The 19,984-nt window shown below is 41.0% G+C and overlaps 1 protein-coding gene across 14 annotated transcripts in view; it reads right to left on the bottom strand.

The window, feature by feature from the left end:
* RAPGEF2 (Rap guanine nucleotide exchange factor 2) overlaps nucleotides 1-19,984 on the bottom strand; it is a 270,343-nt gene that overhangs the window by 135,145 nt on the left and 115,214 nt on the right. Inside the window, exon 1 of one of the 14 annotated variants that reach the window (XM_027567261.1) lies at nucleotides 3,801-3,910. The exons of 11 other annotated variants lie outside the window; for them this stretch is intronic. In XM_027567261.1, the coding sequence (XP_027423062.1) occupies nucleotides 3,801-3,811 (11 nt within the window). In that variant the 5' untranslated portion in view covers nucleotides 3,812-3,910. Of the gene's footprint in view, nucleotides 1-2,630; nucleotides 2,812-3,782; nucleotides 3,911-19,984 lie in introns of those variants that run through there. 2 more of the 14 variants (XM_027567263.1, XM_027567262.1) reach the window with 2 other exon arrangements.

The raw sequence follows: 19,984 nt of genomic DNA, 5'->3' as shown, positions 1-19,984 counted from the left end.
TTTTATATTGGAGTGCAGTTGATTAACAATACTGTGTTAGTTTCAGGTGTGCAGCCAAACGTTTCAGTTATACTTACACATTTACCTACTCTTTTTCAGATTCTTTTCTCATTCAGGTTATTACAAAATACTGAGCAGAGTTCCCTGTGCTATATAGTAGGTTAGTGTTGTTTATCCATTTAATATATGTGCTCAGTCACTCAATCGTGTCTGACTCTTTGTGACCCCGTGGACTGTAGCTCGCCAGGCTCCTCTGTCCAAGGAATTTTCCAGGCAAGAATACTGGAATGATTGCCACTTCCTACTCCAGGGGATCTTTCCAGCTCAGGGATCAAACTCTTGTCTCTGTGTCTCCTGCATTGCAGGCGGACTCTTTACCACCAGCACCACCTGGGAAGTCCAATTTTACATGTAACAGCATGTATATATACCTACCCCCAAATTCCCAATTTATCTTCCATCCTTCATCCCTGGTAGCCTGAAGTCAGTTCTGAAGAGTCAATTATACCCACATTTTCTTTCACCCAGCATTATTCCATTTTTATTTTATTCCTGGTCATAAATTAGAGAGTCTCCCCATTGTGGCAGCCCAGTCTTCATATATATATGGAGAAAGTGGGAGAAAGAGAAAGATGCTCACTCATGTACAATTCTGCTTCCTATTTGTCTTCCAAAGCTTACTGGACACAAACTACATAATCAATATTGTTCACTTGCTAAGTCATGTTCGACTCTTTGCAGTTCCATAGACTGCAGCACCCCAGGCTTCCCTGTCTTTCACTATCTCCCAGAGTTTGCTCAAACTCATAAACTATGCAACCAACACAGAGGTTACAAGAAACTCACTAAATGTCACCCCTATTCTTAGTTTATATTCTATGGAAGATGAGTACACAAGAGGTTGGTGATAACAGGCAGAATAGCGAACTATGAGTTTCATAAAAAGAATGTCATATTTCCTGACTATAATGCATCTCAAAAACAAAATGAATTTCTTGAATGTCAGAGTTGAGAGAAAAAACTTAGAAAATCATATAGTACAGGGTCTCCTGGCCTTTTTTTCCCCTTCAGCTTCACACATGAAGCTATGCCAGAATCCAATGTGCTACATCAAAGGCCCTCAAACATTTTGATTTAGAAAAAGGCCCCCAAGGAGTTTTAATATGTATGACCCACCATCCTACTCTGCTCATGAGAAATGTTCAATTTTCATTCCATAAGCGGGAAAACAAAGCCAAGCTACCTCAAAATAGGTTAAAAGAGATGCCCCAAATCACCATCAGGCTTCATGGCATGGTTCTGTGATCTACACTGACCTCAGCCTCTCACTTTCTTTAACAGCCCTTTTCCACACTCAATAATATAAAAACTCTGGTCCTTGTAAGCTTGACATGTATGAGTAATAATTCCCAGATATCCTCAGGAATACTGCTATAGGGCATCACATTTACCTGTAAAGCATAATGCAACAATAAGTGGGGAACAGAGCTCTGTGGAAAGGTGGATTCTCAGGGGTTGGCTCACTCACTGGCTAGTTGAGTGAAAAAGACAAATCAGCTTTTGCGATTCAGAAAGCAATTCGAATTCAGCAAAATTACAAATGACCATCAAGTGTTTGAGGGTTACCCTGGGAGAGTCAAAGGTTTGAAAGTCAAATCTATAAAAACCAAGCCTCCTCAGGCAGCTGCTGCCAGAAATTCAACTACTAGCACATCTGCTTCTTTGAAATGGCACTCATAATACGGCGTTCCAAGATAAACAAAGATATTTTTAAAATTTAAGCTCCTTAATTTTTAAAGTGACACAGCTTTTTTTAAACTCTAAATTTAAATTCTTTAAAAAATTGTCTTCTGGCAACTTCAGCCTTTCTATGTACACATGCATTTGTGTATGAGACACAAATATTTATTTAACTATCTTTCAAAAAAAGATGTAGGTAACAGTTATCAGTAAGACTTGGTCTGAATAGTTAAAAAACCTGTTACCTCTTTCTACACTTGATGCCAGCCTTTCACAAAAGTCCACAAAGTTAGAAAGAGATAAGGAGAAACAGAGAAGTAGGGCATTTGTGTTGTAAGAACACCATTAGGCTTCTGATTCTACACAGTGTGAATATTTAACTACTAGTCTCTAAATCCTTCTAAATTGTTCTGTCAAAGGGCAGCATATAGCCTGGCTTTCAACTATTAATCTCAATGTAATTTCAGAACGTCCTGATAATCTTAGACTAAACCACCAAAGATGACAACCAGAAGTGATGCAGACTCACTTTAGGTCAACTATTGGTTCTCTGTGATATTTTTTTAAGTTAAACTCACAGAAAATGATTAATGAAAAGACTACCTGCAGCATAACAAATACAAGATAGCTAAATGTTCACAGTCCTCAGTAAAACGAATTGAAGAATGGTTGTTCCAAAAACAGTTTAACAATCCAGATTTTCATTCCCATTAAGCTTTTTTTCCCTTACAGAACAAACTAAAAATTAAAATATACACAGACAAAAAATTTACTAAATGTAGTCTCCTATATAATGTAAAATAGAAAAAAAAATGTTAATAGTCTGATAAACTTTCAAGTCCAAGGTTCACGACAAGAAACCCCAGTTGTCCGCAGGTATCAAATCTTACCTAGTTGTCACAGATACCCACAAGCCGTGATTCACCGGGCAGGGTTCCGCAGGCTCTTTCTGAGGTCAGGCCACCTTGCCCTGCGCTTCTGTGACCACATTTTCCCATCCAAGTTGAGTCCTGAGCGCTTCTAGCACTGTGTGTGTCTACAAAAGGCAGTGAGTGGCTGAGCACAGAAGCCTCTTCTGTCAGTGTCCCTAAACTTGCCCTTTGTATACAAGGGCCCCCGCATTCCTGCTGTGCGTCAGAACTGCCCAGTGGAATGCAACTCCTCAGTACTGGAATGTAAACTTTTTCATGTCAGGCTACATCCACACAGCCATCAGACTGCGCCTACACTGGTGGGCAGTCCTAATTTACAGAATGTTTAAATATGTGATTCTCCGATACCGATTCTTCATATCTTCATTTCTAAAAAATGAGTACAGTTGCTAAAATGTACTGAGATTTAAAATAAATGACTGGCCTGATGCTCCTAAAACAAAACCAATAATATCTATGTAGGACTTACCAAAAATACTCACATGAAAAACTGTCTTTAGATACCAGAACAGCATAAACAGTTAAGAAAAAGAAAAATCTAACAAGTAACTGCTGATGCAATCAATTCCATTCTCAAAATCAGTAGACTCTACAGGAATACATTTTAACAGAAGAGCAAAATGGTTTGAAAGGCATCACTTAATCTTTTAAAAAATATTTAGTCCTCACTCATTAGTTTAACAAACAAGCCAAAAAAAAAAAAAGTAACAGCTATTTATACTAAAAACATACACACACCAAGTACACACTGAAGTTGTGTGTGTCTAAATTACAAACAGTTCTTAAACTGTGGCCTGGAACAGGCTATTTCAGAAGTAACTGGGAAAATGAAACAGACAGCTTTTTGGAGGCTCATTTAGAAGTATTCTAATAATCATCACCCCGCACAGATGAACAGAGGTTTGCTCCTCTGCAGAGCGAATCTCCACATTTAACCTTTGCTTATAAAAATAGAGCGCAATAAAAAAAAAAAAACCTGTTAGGGGAAGGCCTCAGAGCTATGTTTTATGTTTTCCCCGCTCTGTAGCCCGTGGTCTATTTAACTATATAAGAACTAGACATCTGCTACTTACGCTATGAACATTTTGATCCCTTAAAATAAAATCTAACCTGCACTGTCTTCAGTACCTCTGAAGCATGAGCGCTGCCTCCTGCTAGAGGAGCCGGGTCTCTGCAGCCACCAGCTCGCCCCATCGTCCCTGTGTTTTCTCTCCCTGGGTGCACCGGGCTGCAGCCTGTGTGGGGAGCCGGCATTCCTCTCGGCGGCCAATTTCCTGCTTCAGTGACCCACCCACCCCTCCTGGCTGCAGTTCAGAGTTACGCATGCTGTGCAAGCGGGCACTGTTTCCGCATACCAGCCTCATGACCACAGCAGCTGCCTGACAGTCACTCCTTATCAATTTCTATTAATTCATTATCCACTCTTGTAAGTCAAGGGCAAGTAGGGAAATCTGCAGTGTCTGTTCTCCTCTGTGTCTTCAAGGTCAAATGCTTAGATGTGCCGAGCAGGGCGGTTTTGGTACTGACATTTACCCAACCTGTACTACACACACTACTCTCAACCACCAAAGGGATGCTGAACTGTACACCTGGCTGGAACAATTATCCTGGAAAAGATGAGCATACATATACATCCAAACAACATGGGAAAAGTTGAAAGAGGCTGCTTTTGCCCTTATTTTTCCCTTCTAGAGAAAAAAGGTGGCTCTTACCTCGCTGTATGGGGGTGAAGAGAGCAAGCAGCTTTTGTCTCCTGCCACAATCTACCCAGCAAAGGACTGAACAGTGATGATGACTACACTTTGGTGGGGTCTGTGTCCTCGTGACCAGCTGCTGGAGGACAGCTCAGCTAAACTGATCCGCTGCTATCAGTCTACTCTATGCCATCAGTGGCACGAACGGGTCTCTGCTGATCACAGGGCTTTGCGCACAGATGGCAGCTGATCAGTTTGTATAAAAGTTATGGTCCATACAGCTCTCCCTTCAGCTTCTGGATGCATGCCTTATCCAAAATGCCTTTGTTACAGGGTGCTCCCTGTTTCATTGTGCAAAGCTCGCCGTGGAGAAGTTGGAAGAGGCAAGGAAGCTCTTAGCTCTGAAGCCTTATTTTACAATGTCTTGACTTTTATAAAATTCATTACAAGTAAAATAAATAATTAAGAAGAAACTGAGGACTTCATTGGCAGTTCAAGGGTTAAAACTCTGTTCTTTCACTGCAGGAGGCACAAGTTAAATCCATAGTCAGGAACTAGAACCCCATATGCCACAGTGCGTGGCCTATTATATAATTTTTTTTTTTAATTTTAAAAAAGAAATAGCTTAACAGACCTATGTAACTTGCTAATAAGAAAAATGGTAGATGAATTCAAATGAATGGTTCGGATTGATCCTAACCAGTAAGAACCTGAATTGATCTCAAGAATCAAACATCTCAAGTAACTGCAACAAAACATCTGATATTCTTTCAAGGCTCATATAAATGGCACCAAAACCCAACCCCAGCCTCCCCCAAATCTGGCACATATCATAAAATATGCTGAAATAGCACATGTCTTTGTAAGATAGGACCTCAACAAGAATTTGGGTCACTTGAATAGTACTGCATTCATGAAACTCTTGGAAGTTAAAAGAACACTTTTCCAAGAAAGGAAAAGCATATATTGACACATGACTAGTTTCTCACAAGATATCAAGTTACAAAATGTCAATTTTTTGAATTCATATGAATGAAATGTGAACTTTTCTCACAAATCATACTTATCCTGTTTTTCCTTGTTTTATAAATAATTGTTCCTTCTAATTCTACCAACAGTAACCGTGGCAATACTGTTTAACTTATTTCAAATCTGCTTTTATAGAATGAAGTAGTTAAAAACTTATCACGTATCATCAAAAAATAAAATACTTAGGAATATATTTAATGAAGGCTATGCATGACCTGTACACTGAAAACACAAAAGGATACTTAACCCTACAAAGAAAAATAGTAAAAGACCTAAATCAATTCTGAGCTATACCATGTTCATGGTTTGGAAGGCTCAACATTAAGATAGCAAACCCTCCCAAACTGATCCACAGATCCAACACAATTCTAATCAAACCCTAATACTGACAAGCTGATTTTAGAATTTATATGGAAAAGAAAAGACATAGAAGAGTTAAATAATTTTAATACAGAAAAAGGTGAGGGATTTACACTACATGGGTTTTACTATAAAACCACAGGGTATTGGTATTAAGAACTGACATGTAGATCAACAGAACAAAAGAGAGTTCAGAAACAGACCTGAAACAAATATAGTCTAAGTAAAGCGTGAAGAGTCCCTCAGTTGTGTCCGACTCTTTGAGACTCCCTGGACTATAGAGTCTGTGGAATACTCCAGGCCAGAATACTAGAGTAGGTAGCCTCTCCCTTCTCCAGGGAATCTTCCCAATCCAGGGATCAAACCCAGGTCCCTGGCATTGCATGCAGATTCTTTACCAGCTGAGCCACAGGCGAAGCCCAAAAATACTGGAGTGAGTAGCCTCTTCCCTTCTCCAGTGGATCTTCCTGACCCAGGAATCAAACCGGGGTCTCCTGGACTGCAGGCAGATTCTTTATCAACTGAGCTATGAGGGAAGCCCAAATATAGTCTACTGATTTTTTTAATAAATATGCTAAGGTAACTTAACAGATAAAAAATATTCTTTTCAATAAATGGTTCTGGAACAGGCAAATATAAGTATCAAAAAACATTAAGAAAACCTCAACCCTTATCTTACATCATACATAAAAATTAAATCAAAATGGATCTCAGGCCTAAATGGAACAGCTGAAACTTTAAAATTTCTACAAGAAAAACATGAGAAAACCTTTATGACATCAAGTTAAGAAAAGATTTCTTAAACAGGACACTACAAGTAGAAACTAAAAAAGAAAATGCTGACATAAATGAACTTCATGAAGGTGAAAAAGTTTTTGCTTCTAAAACACATAGTTAAGAAAAAGCCAAGCCATGGACTGGAAGAAAATTTTTGCAAAATACATCCAAAGGAATTGTATGCAGAATATATAAAGAACATACGCCAAAGTAACACAGTCAATTCAATTTTTTTAGTGTGCAAAATCCAATTTAAAAATATGGTTTCAAATGGGTGAACTAACACTTCAAAGAAGATACATGAATGGCCAATTAACACATTAAAAATCCTCAACACTAGTCTTCAGAGAAACACATAATAAAACCACAGTGTAATTATCACCATATATATGCTGAAGTGGCTAAAATTAGAAAGACAGATAATACCAAGTGTTGCAGAAGATATGCAGTAACCAGAACTCTCAAACTGCTTGTGGGAGGGCTAAATGTTACAGCTGGTATGGAAAACAGTGTGACAGCTTCTTACCAAGTTAAACATACATTTACTACATAACCCATCCATCCCACTCTCAGGTATTTATTCAAGAAGTCATGAAAACATGTCCACACAAACAGATGTCCATGAATACTGACAGAAGCAAGAAGTGGAAGCAACCCAAACCATCATTTTCAAACTGTGCTTTGTAAATGAATACTATGAACACTGCTGCTGCTGCTAAGTCTCGTCAGTCGTGTCCGACTCTGTGCGACCCCACAGACGGCAGCCCACCAGGCTCCCCCATCAGTGGGATTCTCCAGGCAAGAACACTGGAGTGGGTTGCCATTTCCTATCTTGCTTATAAAATTCAATAGGATTTATGAAATCTAGCACCCCTTTTATATAAGAATTGGCAATATACTGCACGACTTGCTTACAATAGTACATGAGATAATTTTACATTGGAATGAACAGTAAGGCAAAGTTTAGTTGTCAAAGCCTGTCCCTACAGCCTTCTGACCTGTAGGGACAGGTCAGAAGACCTTCTCTTTTTTTGCCTCTGTATTCTCCCTATTTACCTGCCCCTCCACCATATTCATTTCACCTCTGATATCCACCTACCTCAGTTCAGTTCGGTTGCTCAGTCGTGTCTGACTCTTTGTAACCCCATGAATCGTAGCACACCAGGCCTCCCTGTCCATCACCAACTCCCAGAGTTCTCTCAAACTCAAATCCATCGAGTCGGTGATGCCATCCAGCCATCTCATCCTCTGTCGTCCCCTTCTCCTCCTGCCCCCAATCCCTCCCAGCATCAGAGTCTTTTCCAATGAATCAACTCTTCGCATGAGGTGGCCAAAGTTCTGGAGTTTCAGCATCAGCATTGTTCCTTCCAAAGAACACCCAGGACTGATCTCCTTTAGAATGGACTGGTTGGATCTCCTTGCAGTCCAAGGGACTCTCAAGAGTCTTCTCCACCACCACAGTTCAAAAGCATCAATTCTTCGGCGCTCAGCCTTCTTCATAGTCCAACTCTCACATCCATACATGACCACTGGAAAAACCATAGCCTTGACTAGACGGATCTTTGTTGGCAAACTGATGTCTCTGCTTTTCAATATGCCATCTAGGTTGGTCATAACTTTCCTTTCAAGGAGTAAGTGTCTTTTATCATGGCTGCAATCACCATCTGCAGTTATTTTGGAGCCCAGAAAAATAAAGTCTGACAGTGTTTCCACTGTTTCCCCATCTATTTGCCATGAAGTGATGGGACCAGATGCCATGATCCTTCATTTTCTGAATGTTGAGCTTTAAGCCAACTTTTTCACTCTCCTCTTTCACTTTCATCAAGAGGCTTTTGAGTTCCTCTTCACTTTCTGCCATAAGGGCAGTGTCATCTGCACATCTGAGGTTATTGATATTTCTCCCAGCAATCTTGATTCTAGCTTGTGCTTCTTCCAGTCCAACATTTCTCATGATGTACTCTGCATATAAGTTAAATAAGCAGGGTGACAATATACAGCCTTGAGGTACTTCTTTTCCTATTTGGAACCAGTCTGTTGTTCTATGTCCAGTTCTAACTGTTGCTTCCTGATCTGCATATAAGTTTCTCAAGAGGCAGGTCAAGTGGTCTGGTATTCCCATCTTTTTCAGAATTTTCCACAGTTGATTGTGATCCACACAGTCAAAGGCTTTGGCATAGTCAATAAAGCAGAAATAGATGTTTTTCTGGAACTCTCTTGCTTTTTCGATGATCCAGCGGATGTTGGCAATTTGATCTCTGGTTCCCCTGCCTTTTCTAAAACCAGCTTGAACATCTGGAAGTTCACAGTTCACATACTGCTGAAGCCTGGCTTGATTCAGCTCAATTCAGTTCAGTCGTTCAGTTGTGTCCGATTCTTTGTGACCCCATGGACTGCAGCACGCCAGGCCTCCCTGTCCATCACCAATTCCCAAAGTTTATTCAAACTCATGTCCATTGAGTCAGTGATGCCATCCAACCATCTCATGCTCTGTCGTCTGCTTCTCCTCCTGCCTTCAAATTTTTCCCAGCATCAGGGATTTTTCCAGTGAGTCAGTTCTTCACATCAGGTGGCCAAAGTATTGGAGTTTCAGCTCCAGCATCACTCCTTCCAATGAATACTCAGGGCTGATTTCCTTTAGGATGGACTGGTTTGATCTCCTTGCAGTCCAAGGGACTCTCAAGAGTCTTCTCCAACACCACAGCTCAAAAACATCAATTCTTCGGTGCTCAGATTTCTTTATAGTCCAACTCTCACATCCATTCATGACTACTGGAAAAATCATAGCTTTGACTAGATGGACCTTTGTGGGCAAAGTAATGTCTCTGCTTTTTAATATGCTGTCTAGGTTGGTCATAATTCTTCCTCCAAGGAGCAAGCGTCTTTTAATTTCATGGCTGCAGTCACCATCTGCAGTGATTTTGGAGCCCCAGAAAATAAAGTCTCTCATGTTTCCATTGTTTCCCCATCTATTTGCCATGAAGTAATGGGACCAGATGCCATGATCTTAGTTTTCTGAAACTAAACCACCCACCTCAACCCCTCTAAATTATGTTGTAGCTATCAAAGGCATCACACTGCCTGACATGCAAGTTCAAACCATCTTTTATTCCATCCTCTCCCTTCTCTGTAATTCAAGTCACTAAATTCCATCATTAGTCTTCCTAAATTACTCTCACATGCACCTCCTATCAAATTCTATTTCTATGAAAACACTAGTCAGGTCCATAGAGATAGGGTTCCTGTCTCCGGTCCCAGCTATACAGCATCTTCCAGGATCTCTTCGTTCACTCATCATAAAACTGCAGTGTTTACTGGTGCCACAGTCATCAGCCCAATTGCTCAGTTAAGATCTGACTGACCACCTGCTTGTGAGCTTTGAAAAGAGAGGGTAAGGTCCAGCCCAGATTGTGGTGACTGAAAGTCTCCAGGGTCAGGGCCTCAGGGTAGTACCCATCCTAAGCCAAGGGAATCTAATAAGTGGCCCAGCTTGGTCAGTTATTGTTCATATTACCTCCTAACCATCTTTATTGCCAAATGCATACTCAGTCGTGTCTGACCCTTTGTGGCCCCATGGACTGCAGCCCACCAGGCTCCTCTGTCCATGGTATTTCCCAGGGAAGAATACTGGAGTGGGTTGCCATTTCCTCCTCCAGGGGATCTTCCTAAACCAGGGATCAAACCCACATCTCCTGTATTGGCAGGCAGATTCTTTACCATCGAGCCACTGGGGAAGCCCCTTATTGCCAAATACAAGGACTCTAATCCAGGATCTTTTCTACTTTTTGTCTCACAAGCACTTTTTAAGAAAAGTTAAAACATACTGCTTAGGCTTAGATCATTATCAGGTAGCTCTTCTCCATACATCTGAAGGACTATGAGCGTCAGTCACTCAGTCGTGTCCAACTCTTTGCGACCCCATGGGGTGTAGCCCACCAGACTCCTCATCCATGGGATTTTTTAGGTAAGAATACTGGAATGGGTTGCCATTTCCTTCTCCAGGGGATCTTCCTGACCCACAGATCAAACCCAGGTCTCCTGTAACTACTCTATACTCTGACATAGATAATAAAACCACTGCTTTAACCACAATGATGCTTCCATACGCAACATTAACTATATATGTCTATATATTGATATGCTGCTAAGTTGCTTCAGTCGTGTCCGACTCTGTGCGACCCCATAGACAGCAGCCCACCAGGCTCCCCCGTCCCTGGGATTCTCCAGGCAAGAACACTGGAGTGGGTTGCCATTTCCTTCTCCAATGCATGAAAGTGAAAAGTGAAAGTGAAGTCGCTCAGTTGTGTCCGACTCTTCGTGACCCCATGGACTGCAGCCTAGCAGGCTCCTCCGTCCGTGGGATTTTCCAGGCAAGAGTACTGGAGTGGGGTGCCATTGCCTTCTCCGCTATATATATTGATATAGACACACATTAACTATATATAAAATTAACATATAAAATTTTACTTAATGGGATACTTAATACTTAATGTGTATTGATATTACCTCAATTTTTTTTTAAAGTTCACTTAAATAGGATAATGATTTAAAAACCCAGAAGACCCTAATCACAGATAACTCTTCATTCTGTGCTTCCAAAATTATATAATAAGTTAAAATCCAAGATCAGATGACTAAATGGTAAACTGATATGGTCTCAAGATTCTGAATAATAATTATTATTTTAGACTATATAAAGAACCATGGCAATAAAAAACTTTTGATATATATACATAAACACACATATGCATACACATATCCTGTATATGATTTAGACTGAATAAAATATTAATAGTTTTATTAATAGTGAAATAAAATACTAATAGTTTTCCTACTTGTAAAACTGAATTAAGTATGAATACTTAATGGTGGTTTTCTAAATGCACCCTTTTAAGTATGCATTTTAGTTCTATATTTTCAGAACTAAAAATATAGTAATAAAATATAGGAAAATGTTGGACAGATTTTGGGCAATGCCTGAGTTTTTTAAATTACCTGAAAATGCCCAAGAAATAGCAAACTTATCTTAATGAAACTGACACATTAAGCAGCTTATAGCTATAATATGTAAAATAAGTCATTATAAAGTAAAAATTATCCTTAAATATCAGACTCATTCAAAAAATTTTAGATGAAGGCTAAACTAAGAACATCCAGTTATTAAATGTTTGTGTAGACCTGTAACACATCAATATTCAATACCAGAAATTATACATTTAATTGCAAAAATATCCAATACCTATTAAGCCATATATGTGTGACAAAAGAAAGAAATATCTAAGAAAACAAATCTTTTTTATTTTAAACTTACATTTCAATATTCTAATCAGTAATAAATATTAAGCATATAGTTTTTAAAGCCACATTATACTTAATTAAATTTTAACATAAAAAGGCAGTGATATACATGTCTAAGCTATATTTAAATTTATTTTAACTATTTCTTAATTCTTGAAGTACTTTTAAACAATTTTTAGCATATCTGAAAAACAAAATGTGGTACATAGTACAGCATAAAGTCATTTTCTTTAACACTGAAATATACAGCTTTGCTGTCTATTATATATATATATATATATAAATAATAGATACCTATATTTCATACACGCAAGTTTACAGTCATAGTAATTTTATAGTCATTGTAAACTAGTAACAGAGGGTCCCGGGACTGTGATTAATTAGAAATTAATTTTAATAACGACATTCCTATTTTACAAAGTATAATTTGCTTCATCTATCAATTTCTCTCTTAGCGATAGCCTTACTCTTACCATTTTCGCTCAGTGTTCCCAACACTGAAAGGGTATTTCTTTACACAAAACCAAATTGAGCTGCTCTGTATTTTAAGACACCATGAATTCATACAGATGGAGCAGTAATTCACACACCCCTCCAAATCAACCCTTCCCCAGAACAACTGTGCACACACAAGGGGTGCGAGCTCCTTTGCCCTTAAGCAGTAAACAATTCCGACATTTTACGGAGAAAAACAATGTTGTATTTCATTGTTGTATTTCACTGACACATATCAAACTTTGAAACCTTTATGAAGTATAATATCTACTTTTGCAAGAGAACCAAACATCACTGCCAACACGGACTTCCAAGGTGAAATCACAGGCTTATTTATGCAAAGGTCCTAGATGACAGGCCCCCTGACTGAAGACTTTAAGCATCAGAGGCGCTAGAACATCAACTCTACATACACATACGTCAGAACGCTTCCCTTGAAGACTACTTACTGTATTAGGACACCACCAACGCTGGTATTCCAAGGACCACAGAAGCCTGACTTTTATGCACAGCTCACCTGTGCAGTTGTAGTTATAGCAACCGAATTCCCAACTTGACCCAGCCACGAGCTCCCTCTCCAGAGAACCACACTGCTCTGTGCATCGGGTATCACACTGGAACAGGGTCAAAACAATGCTAAATCAATGCTAGCTTTCCAGGATGAAGATCCTGCGTCCTACAGCAGAGAGTACAGCCAATTCCCAAAGGGGGAATGTTTTAGTATATCCCATTGTAGTTTTTAACATATTTCACTCTACCTTTAGACATCTACCTTATTTCAAATTTAACACAGGATATATTTACATCAAGCACAACTAAACTCTGCCTTCAATAGCATTAACTCTAGTCTAACCAAGTTCACATTTGCTTCAAGATGTATTTGCTTTATTTGGAATTCTTTCCCAGCTTCCTTAAAAATCTTTAACATATATGTTTACCTTCTGTGTATGTCCTGGGAATACGTGAACCCGAGTCACCCTCAAGTAGCACAGGCAGGACTTACAGATGATGTAAGGGCTGAGAAGGGAGGCACAGGGCTGAGGAACAGAGGATCTGATAGAGAAAGCTAACAGGGAGAGAGTGAGGGAAACTAACAGGGGCTGCTGGTTTCCTGCTCTAATCTTTCTCCGTAGAAGGATGAAAAGTCAAAGTGAAAGTCGCTCAGTTATGTCTGACTCTTTGTGACCCCATGGACTTCTCTGTCCATGGGATTCTACAGGCAAGAATACTGGAGTGGGTTGCCATTCCTTTCTCCATGGGATCTTCCCAACCCAGGGATCAAACGTGGGTATCCCCACTGCAGACAGATTCTTTACCCTCTGAGCCACCAGGGAAGTCTCTTAGAAGGATATTTGTATATTATTATTTTCAGGGACACAATGCATCTCAGAATAAGACAGATCTTAGGTTCCTGGGTGACTAGAAGCGGCCATATGACTCCACCTGGACAATGTGATGTGAAAGGAAACTTTGTTTCAAGGACAGAAGTTAACTTTTTGCTCATCTACTTTTCCCCTGCTTCTGGCTCCCACTGCAGATGTAATGGCTGGAGCTCAGCAGCCAGTCTGTGCCCTGAATGGATGTTGAATACAAGAAAGCTATGAGCCAAGAAGAAAGATGGGACCTGGGGTCATTCTGGCTGGTGATCTTCAGGGTTCTCTCACAGGAGAGAAAAAAGTAACTCCTACTGCATTTATGTGACTGCTTTCTGTAATCTAAATTAATAACTTCACTGTAATTAATACAGAGAGCAAACAATATACAGTAAGATGCCACCTCCCCTTTCCCCTCTTTCACATCCCAAAAGGATCGTGTGCTGCCCTCAGCCCAGGCTCCCCAGATGCCTTCTTCCAACACGCTGCAGCCTCATTCCCTCCTGACTTTTCTATACTAACCTGACTTTCAATAAATTATAGCTTGTTACAAGTGATTTCTCAGGGATTATGTTCTTATAGTATTGTTAAGCTCTTTTTTTAAGTGATTTTTAAAAGGGCACAATAAAAATAGAATCCTGAACCAATACGATTCAATGAATATTTATTAAATGCATGCTCTGGGCTAGGCCCTGCAGCAGTAAAGATGAATATACACAGCAGAGGCCTTTAAAGACTTTCACAATTGAGAAAGCATGTGGTTTTCACAGTGGGTGAGGAGGCATGAGGGGCTGGAGGGGAGGCGGCAACAGTGAGGTGACCATCCCAGCAGAGAGCAGCAACCCAAGACCATCTCACTAAGGAGGCTGCGTGTTGCCTATTTGGCAGCTGAGTATCATTTAAGCTCATTATGCAAGGGATCAACAAGAAGAGTCTGGGCTTTTAAATGATGATATGGTTTCACTATGGAAGAGTCTTGAGAGCAAGTAGGGAGCTGCACAGAGCAGGTGACAATAAAGGCATTGCTGGTGGGGATGAAGGCAGGGGACCTGGCAAATGTGGTCACTGCTAACTCTAAGGTGTTATTAGCTAAAAGGTAAAGAAAAAAAAAAAAAAAACTGTCAGAGGAGAAAAGAAAGGTCAGAGCTGAGACTCAAAGAAATTGCTCGAGTAGGTGATAAGCTGTTTATAAAGCCATTAATGACAGAAGCAGCATTCCAGATATGGTATCTCCAATCCCAGGGCCTGGACACCCTGCTCCCCTCGCCCCTCTGCCGTGTGCAAGAGTAACAACGCCCAGCAGCCCCTACACCCACCTGCCCCAAGCCTGCCCCCAAACACTTGCTGGGCTTGGGAGGGACACAAATGATCACATGTCAGTGACCACTGATATCAAGTGGGCACTCAACACTCCTTTTGTTTCACAACTTCTCTCTTGCCCAAACTCCTCAGCACCCACTGCGCTTCACAACCATACCTGGACCTTGACTCTGATCATGGGCCTATAAAAGGGTAAAGCGCTTTCACTCTTTCCAAAGCCAACACTTGCCCTGTCGTGGGCTTCACCCACTTCTGCTACAACCCCCCACCCTCCTGTATAAGCCCTCTTCGCTGGGTTACTCACGACATACAAACACACTCTGGCATCTGCTAAAGAGATACATCCCCCACGACCCCTCAACTCCAGCCAAAACACCACTTCCTCCCTCCTCCCTACAGTGGAATTTCTGGAAATGATAAAATTTCTCTTTCACCAGTGCTTATCTCCACAAGTAGCCCCACCGCTTCACTGAGATGTGCTTACTCAGTGATCCAGGTCACCTGTGACCTTCATGTTGTTAAATCCAAGGTCATTGTCCAGTCTCACCCTAGTGATGCTCCATGAAAAAGCAGACTAACAGACCACCCCTCTTCTCAAAATGCCGTTATCCCTTGGTGACACACAGCAAGATCTCCATGTGTCAGCTCCGTGGTCCAGGCAGGCATTTGGAGGCTGAGTTACATTTGTAGGGTGGCTAAGACAGAAGATGCATATGAACAACTGCAGGGGAGCCACTCAGGACAGAGGTCAGCATAGAACGGCCCATCCATACTAATTAAGCATCTCAGAGAGACATAACCAGCAGCCTGGGGTGATGGTTGATTCTGGAAGTTAGCTCCAGGCACTATGCTCATCACATCTGAGCACCATTATGGTCAACAGGTTCACGTATGCTGAAGCCTGGCTTGGAGAATTTTGAGCATTTCTTTACTAGCGTGTGAGATGAGTGCATCTGTGTTGTAGTTTGAGCATTCTTTGGCATTGCCTTTCTTTGGGATTGGAATGAAAACTGACCTTTTCCAGTCCTGTGGCCACTGCTGAGTTTTCCAAATTTGCTGGCATATTGAGTGCAGCACTTTTACAGCATCATCTTTCAGGATTTGAAATAACTCAACTGGAATTCTATCACCTCCACTAGCTTTGTTTGTAGTGATGCTTTCTAAGGCCCGCTTAACTTCACATTCCAGGATGTCTGGCTCTAGGTCAGTGATCACACCATCGTGATTATCTTGGTTGTGAAGATCTTTTTTGTACACTTCTTCTGTGTATTCTTGACACCTCTTCTTAATTGCCAACATCCGCTGGATCATCGAAAAAGCAAGAGAGTTCCAGAAAAACATATATTTCTGCTTTATTGACTATGCCAAAGCCTTTGACTGTGTGGATCACAATCAACTGTGGACAATTCTGAAAGAGATGGGAATACCAGACCACCTGACTCTTGAGAAACCTATATGCAGCTCAGGAAGCAACAGTTAGAACTGGACATGGAACAACAGACTGGTTACAAATAGGAAAAGGAGTACCTCAAGGCTGCATATTATCACCCTGCTTATTGAACTCCTATGCAGCGTACATCATGAGAAACGCTGGACTGGAAGAAGCACAAGCTGGAATCAAGATTTCCAGGAGAAATATCAATAACCTCAGATATGCAGATGACACTGCCCTTATGGCAGAAAGTGAAGAGGAACTAAAAAGCCTCTTGATGAAAGTGAAAGAGGAGAGTGAAAAAGTTGGCTTAAAGCTCAACATTCAGAAAATGAAGGATCATGGCATCTGGTCCCATCACTTCATGGGAAATAGATTGGGAAACAGTAGAAACAGTGTCAGACTTTATTTTTTTTGGCTCCAAAATCACTGCAGATGGTGACTGGAGCCATGAAATTAAAAGATGCTTACTCCTTGGAAGGAAAGTTATGACCAACCTAGATAGCATATTCAAAAGCAGAGACATGACTTGGCTAACAAAGGTCCATCTAGTCAAGGCTATGGTTTTTCCAGTAGTCACGTATGGATGTGAGAGTTGGACTGTGAAGAAAGCTGAGCGCCAAAGAATTGATGCTTTCGAACTGTGGTGTTGGAGAAGACTCTTGAGAGTCCCTTGGACTGCAAGGAGATCCAATCAGTCCATTCTAAAGAACATCGGTCCTGGGTGTTCTTTGGAAGGAACGATGCTAAAGCTGAAACTCCAGTACTTTGGCCACCTCATGCGAAGAGTTGACTCATTAGAAAAGACTCTGATGCTGGGAGGGATTGGGGGCAGGAGGAGAAGGGGACGACAGAGGATGAGATGGCTGGATGGCATCACCGACTCGATGGATGTGAGTTTGAGTGAACTCTGGGAGTTGGTGATGGACAGGGAGGCCTGGCATGCTGCAATTCACAGGGTCACAAAGAGTCGGACACGACTGAGCGACTGAACTGAACTGATGGTCAACAGGTATGTCAATTTTTTCACTGCTGCTGGGCTGGATGTGGGGAAAATAACTGTAGAAGATGGAGGGAAAACAGTCAAGTCCCAGAGGACCGGCTGACACTCATACACACACACACACACACACATGTGTACACTCACGTGTGTACACACACACACACCTTTATGCCTATAGGTGTGTATTTTAATCCAATTATATCCAGTTATACATATGTTTATATGTACAGATCACATGAAAGCAAACAGAAGTACATTTCTATGACTCCCTGCCTAACCAACTATTTCATTAACTGGCCAAATACAGGTCCCAATCACCTGCTCCTGAAGGTGATAAAAGAGCATGATAATTGAGTACACAAACAATGCTTGAAATAAGCAGTTCTTATAACTTAATTAAAAGACTCTTGCTCCTTGGAAGGAAAGCTATGACAAACCTAGACAGCATATTAAAAAGCAGAGACATCACTTTGCCAACAAAGGTCCAGACAGTCAAAACTATGGTTTTTCCAGTAGTCATGTACAGATGTGAGAGTTGGACCATAAAAGAAAGCTGAGTGCCAAAGAATTCAGGCTTTCGAATTGTGGTACTGCAGAAGACTCTTGAGAGTTCCTTGGACAGCAAGGAGATCAAATCAGTCAATCCTAAAGGAAATCAGTCCTGAATATTCATTGGAAGGACTGATGCTGAAGTTGAAGCTCCAATACTTTGGCCACCTGATGTGAAGAGCCTGGAAAAGACCCTGATGCTGGCAAAAGAAGAAGTGGGCAGCAGAAGATGAGATGGTTAAATGGTATCACTGACTCAGTGGACATGAGTTTGAGCAACCACTGGGAGAGAGTGGAGTGTTAGTTAGAATAGACCACACAACAGCAACAACATAACTTATTAGCCCTTCTAACTCTGTTGTTACCTACTCACTTTAGGTCACCTCAAAGTCTTATGGTTTCTCTTAGAAGGGAGCAAAGAAGGAAGAAAGAAGGAAGGGATGATGTTTTCTTTTAAAGAAATGCAAGAAACTTCTAATAGTACTGGCTATAAAGAAAACTTTTGAGAAGCTTATGTATCACCTCATTTAATCCTGTTATACATTACTGGTATCTCCACACGTGAGAAGGTATGTAAGATCAGTACATTATTTTTAAAACTCAATGTGGCAGTTTAAGATGATTCATGGTTTTCTTTTGTTTTTCTATTTTCCCATCCCTCCTTTCATAACCTTCTGGGCTTCATCTGTGCTGCTACTGTTGGGATGTTGCCAGTGCTAGGGGTAAACCTCACCTGTGATGAACAATTTCCAGCGCTCTGCCTCTCACTGCCCTTCACACCTTTCAGATACAGTTCATGCCCAGTAAAGGTGCCCTTCCATGACATAATTCACCAGGCACTTATTTTTAAAATGCCAGCCTCCATCTCCAATATGGCATCACATGACAAAACAAATCTGTGCCCTTTCTGGAATATGACGTTCTAATCCTATGCAGCCCTTTACGTGGAATAGGAATATTTAACCGTACCTTAAGTCCCTACTGCACAGACACAGAATCATTCTTCCATTGTTTCACCCCCTTTCACTACTGAAAACAACCAGCGAGTTCTCAAAGCGATCAATTAACTTATCACATACACTGGCAAGCAGAAGGGAGGCCCGCAATTTTTAATATCCAGAAATCATTGTTTGTCACAGGAATCAAAACGAGAATAGTTATTTCAGCCTCTCAGAACTGATTAGTTAAATGTCTTGTTTCCCCACTTATCCTCATTAGAGCTGCCAGATCTAATTTAAAATGTGATTATTGAAAGCACCCTAGCATAATTTTAATTTTTACATTGTGGGTGTATCTGGTATCAATGGAAGGGAAGTGCTAACGGTATGTGGACACGGCCACCGAGGTGCAAACCAACGCTGTACTTCCTCTTCAGCCCCTGCCAATGTCACCTGAGACCTAACCAACCAGCGGCCCTGGGCTGCCAGCCAAGGGATGCAGGCTTGTAAACTGGGCTCCCATCACCGCTACTGTCATCAATGCCTGGCAACTCACTACTCTATGCCTGGAGGTGCACTTCTACTCCAGAAAAACGATCCTGTTCGCATGGCCCCGTTGGACCTACTGCCCAGGCTTGGACTCTCCTTCACTCGTGTTCCTGAGCTGTCATTCATGCTCTTTTCTGCATCCAGATCTCCTCTCCAACCACTGCCCAACAGTCTAAACCATTAACCCAATTCCAAATTCCCTCCCTTAGGACTTCCCTAGTGGTCTAGTGGCTAAGAGGCCTAGCCCCCAATGCAGAGGGCCCAGGGTCAATCCCTGGTTGGGGAACTAGATCCCACAAGCTGGAATTAAGACTAGGGCACAACCAAATAAATAACTTTTTTTTTTTTTTTTTAAAGATAAAATTCACTTCCTCAAGAGCCACACTTAACTACCATCTACATACATTAAAATACTCCTGTCTCAGAGAGGATTTTGCCTTTGGTGTGGCCTTAGCTAAACTGATTCACACTATACCATTTAATGATCCTATACCATTT

This window comes from Bos indicus x Bos taurus, chromosome 17 (assembly GCF_003369695.1).
Source record: "Bos indicus x Bos taurus breed Angus x Brahman F1 hybrid chromosome 17, Bos_hybrid_MaternalHap_v2.0, whole genome shotgun sequence".
Classification (NCBI taxonomy): Eukaryota; Metazoa; Chordata; class Mammalia; order Artiodactyla; family Bovidae; genus Bos; species Bos indicus x Bos taurus.
This window is presented reverse-complemented; position numbering and strand designations above follow the sequence as displayed.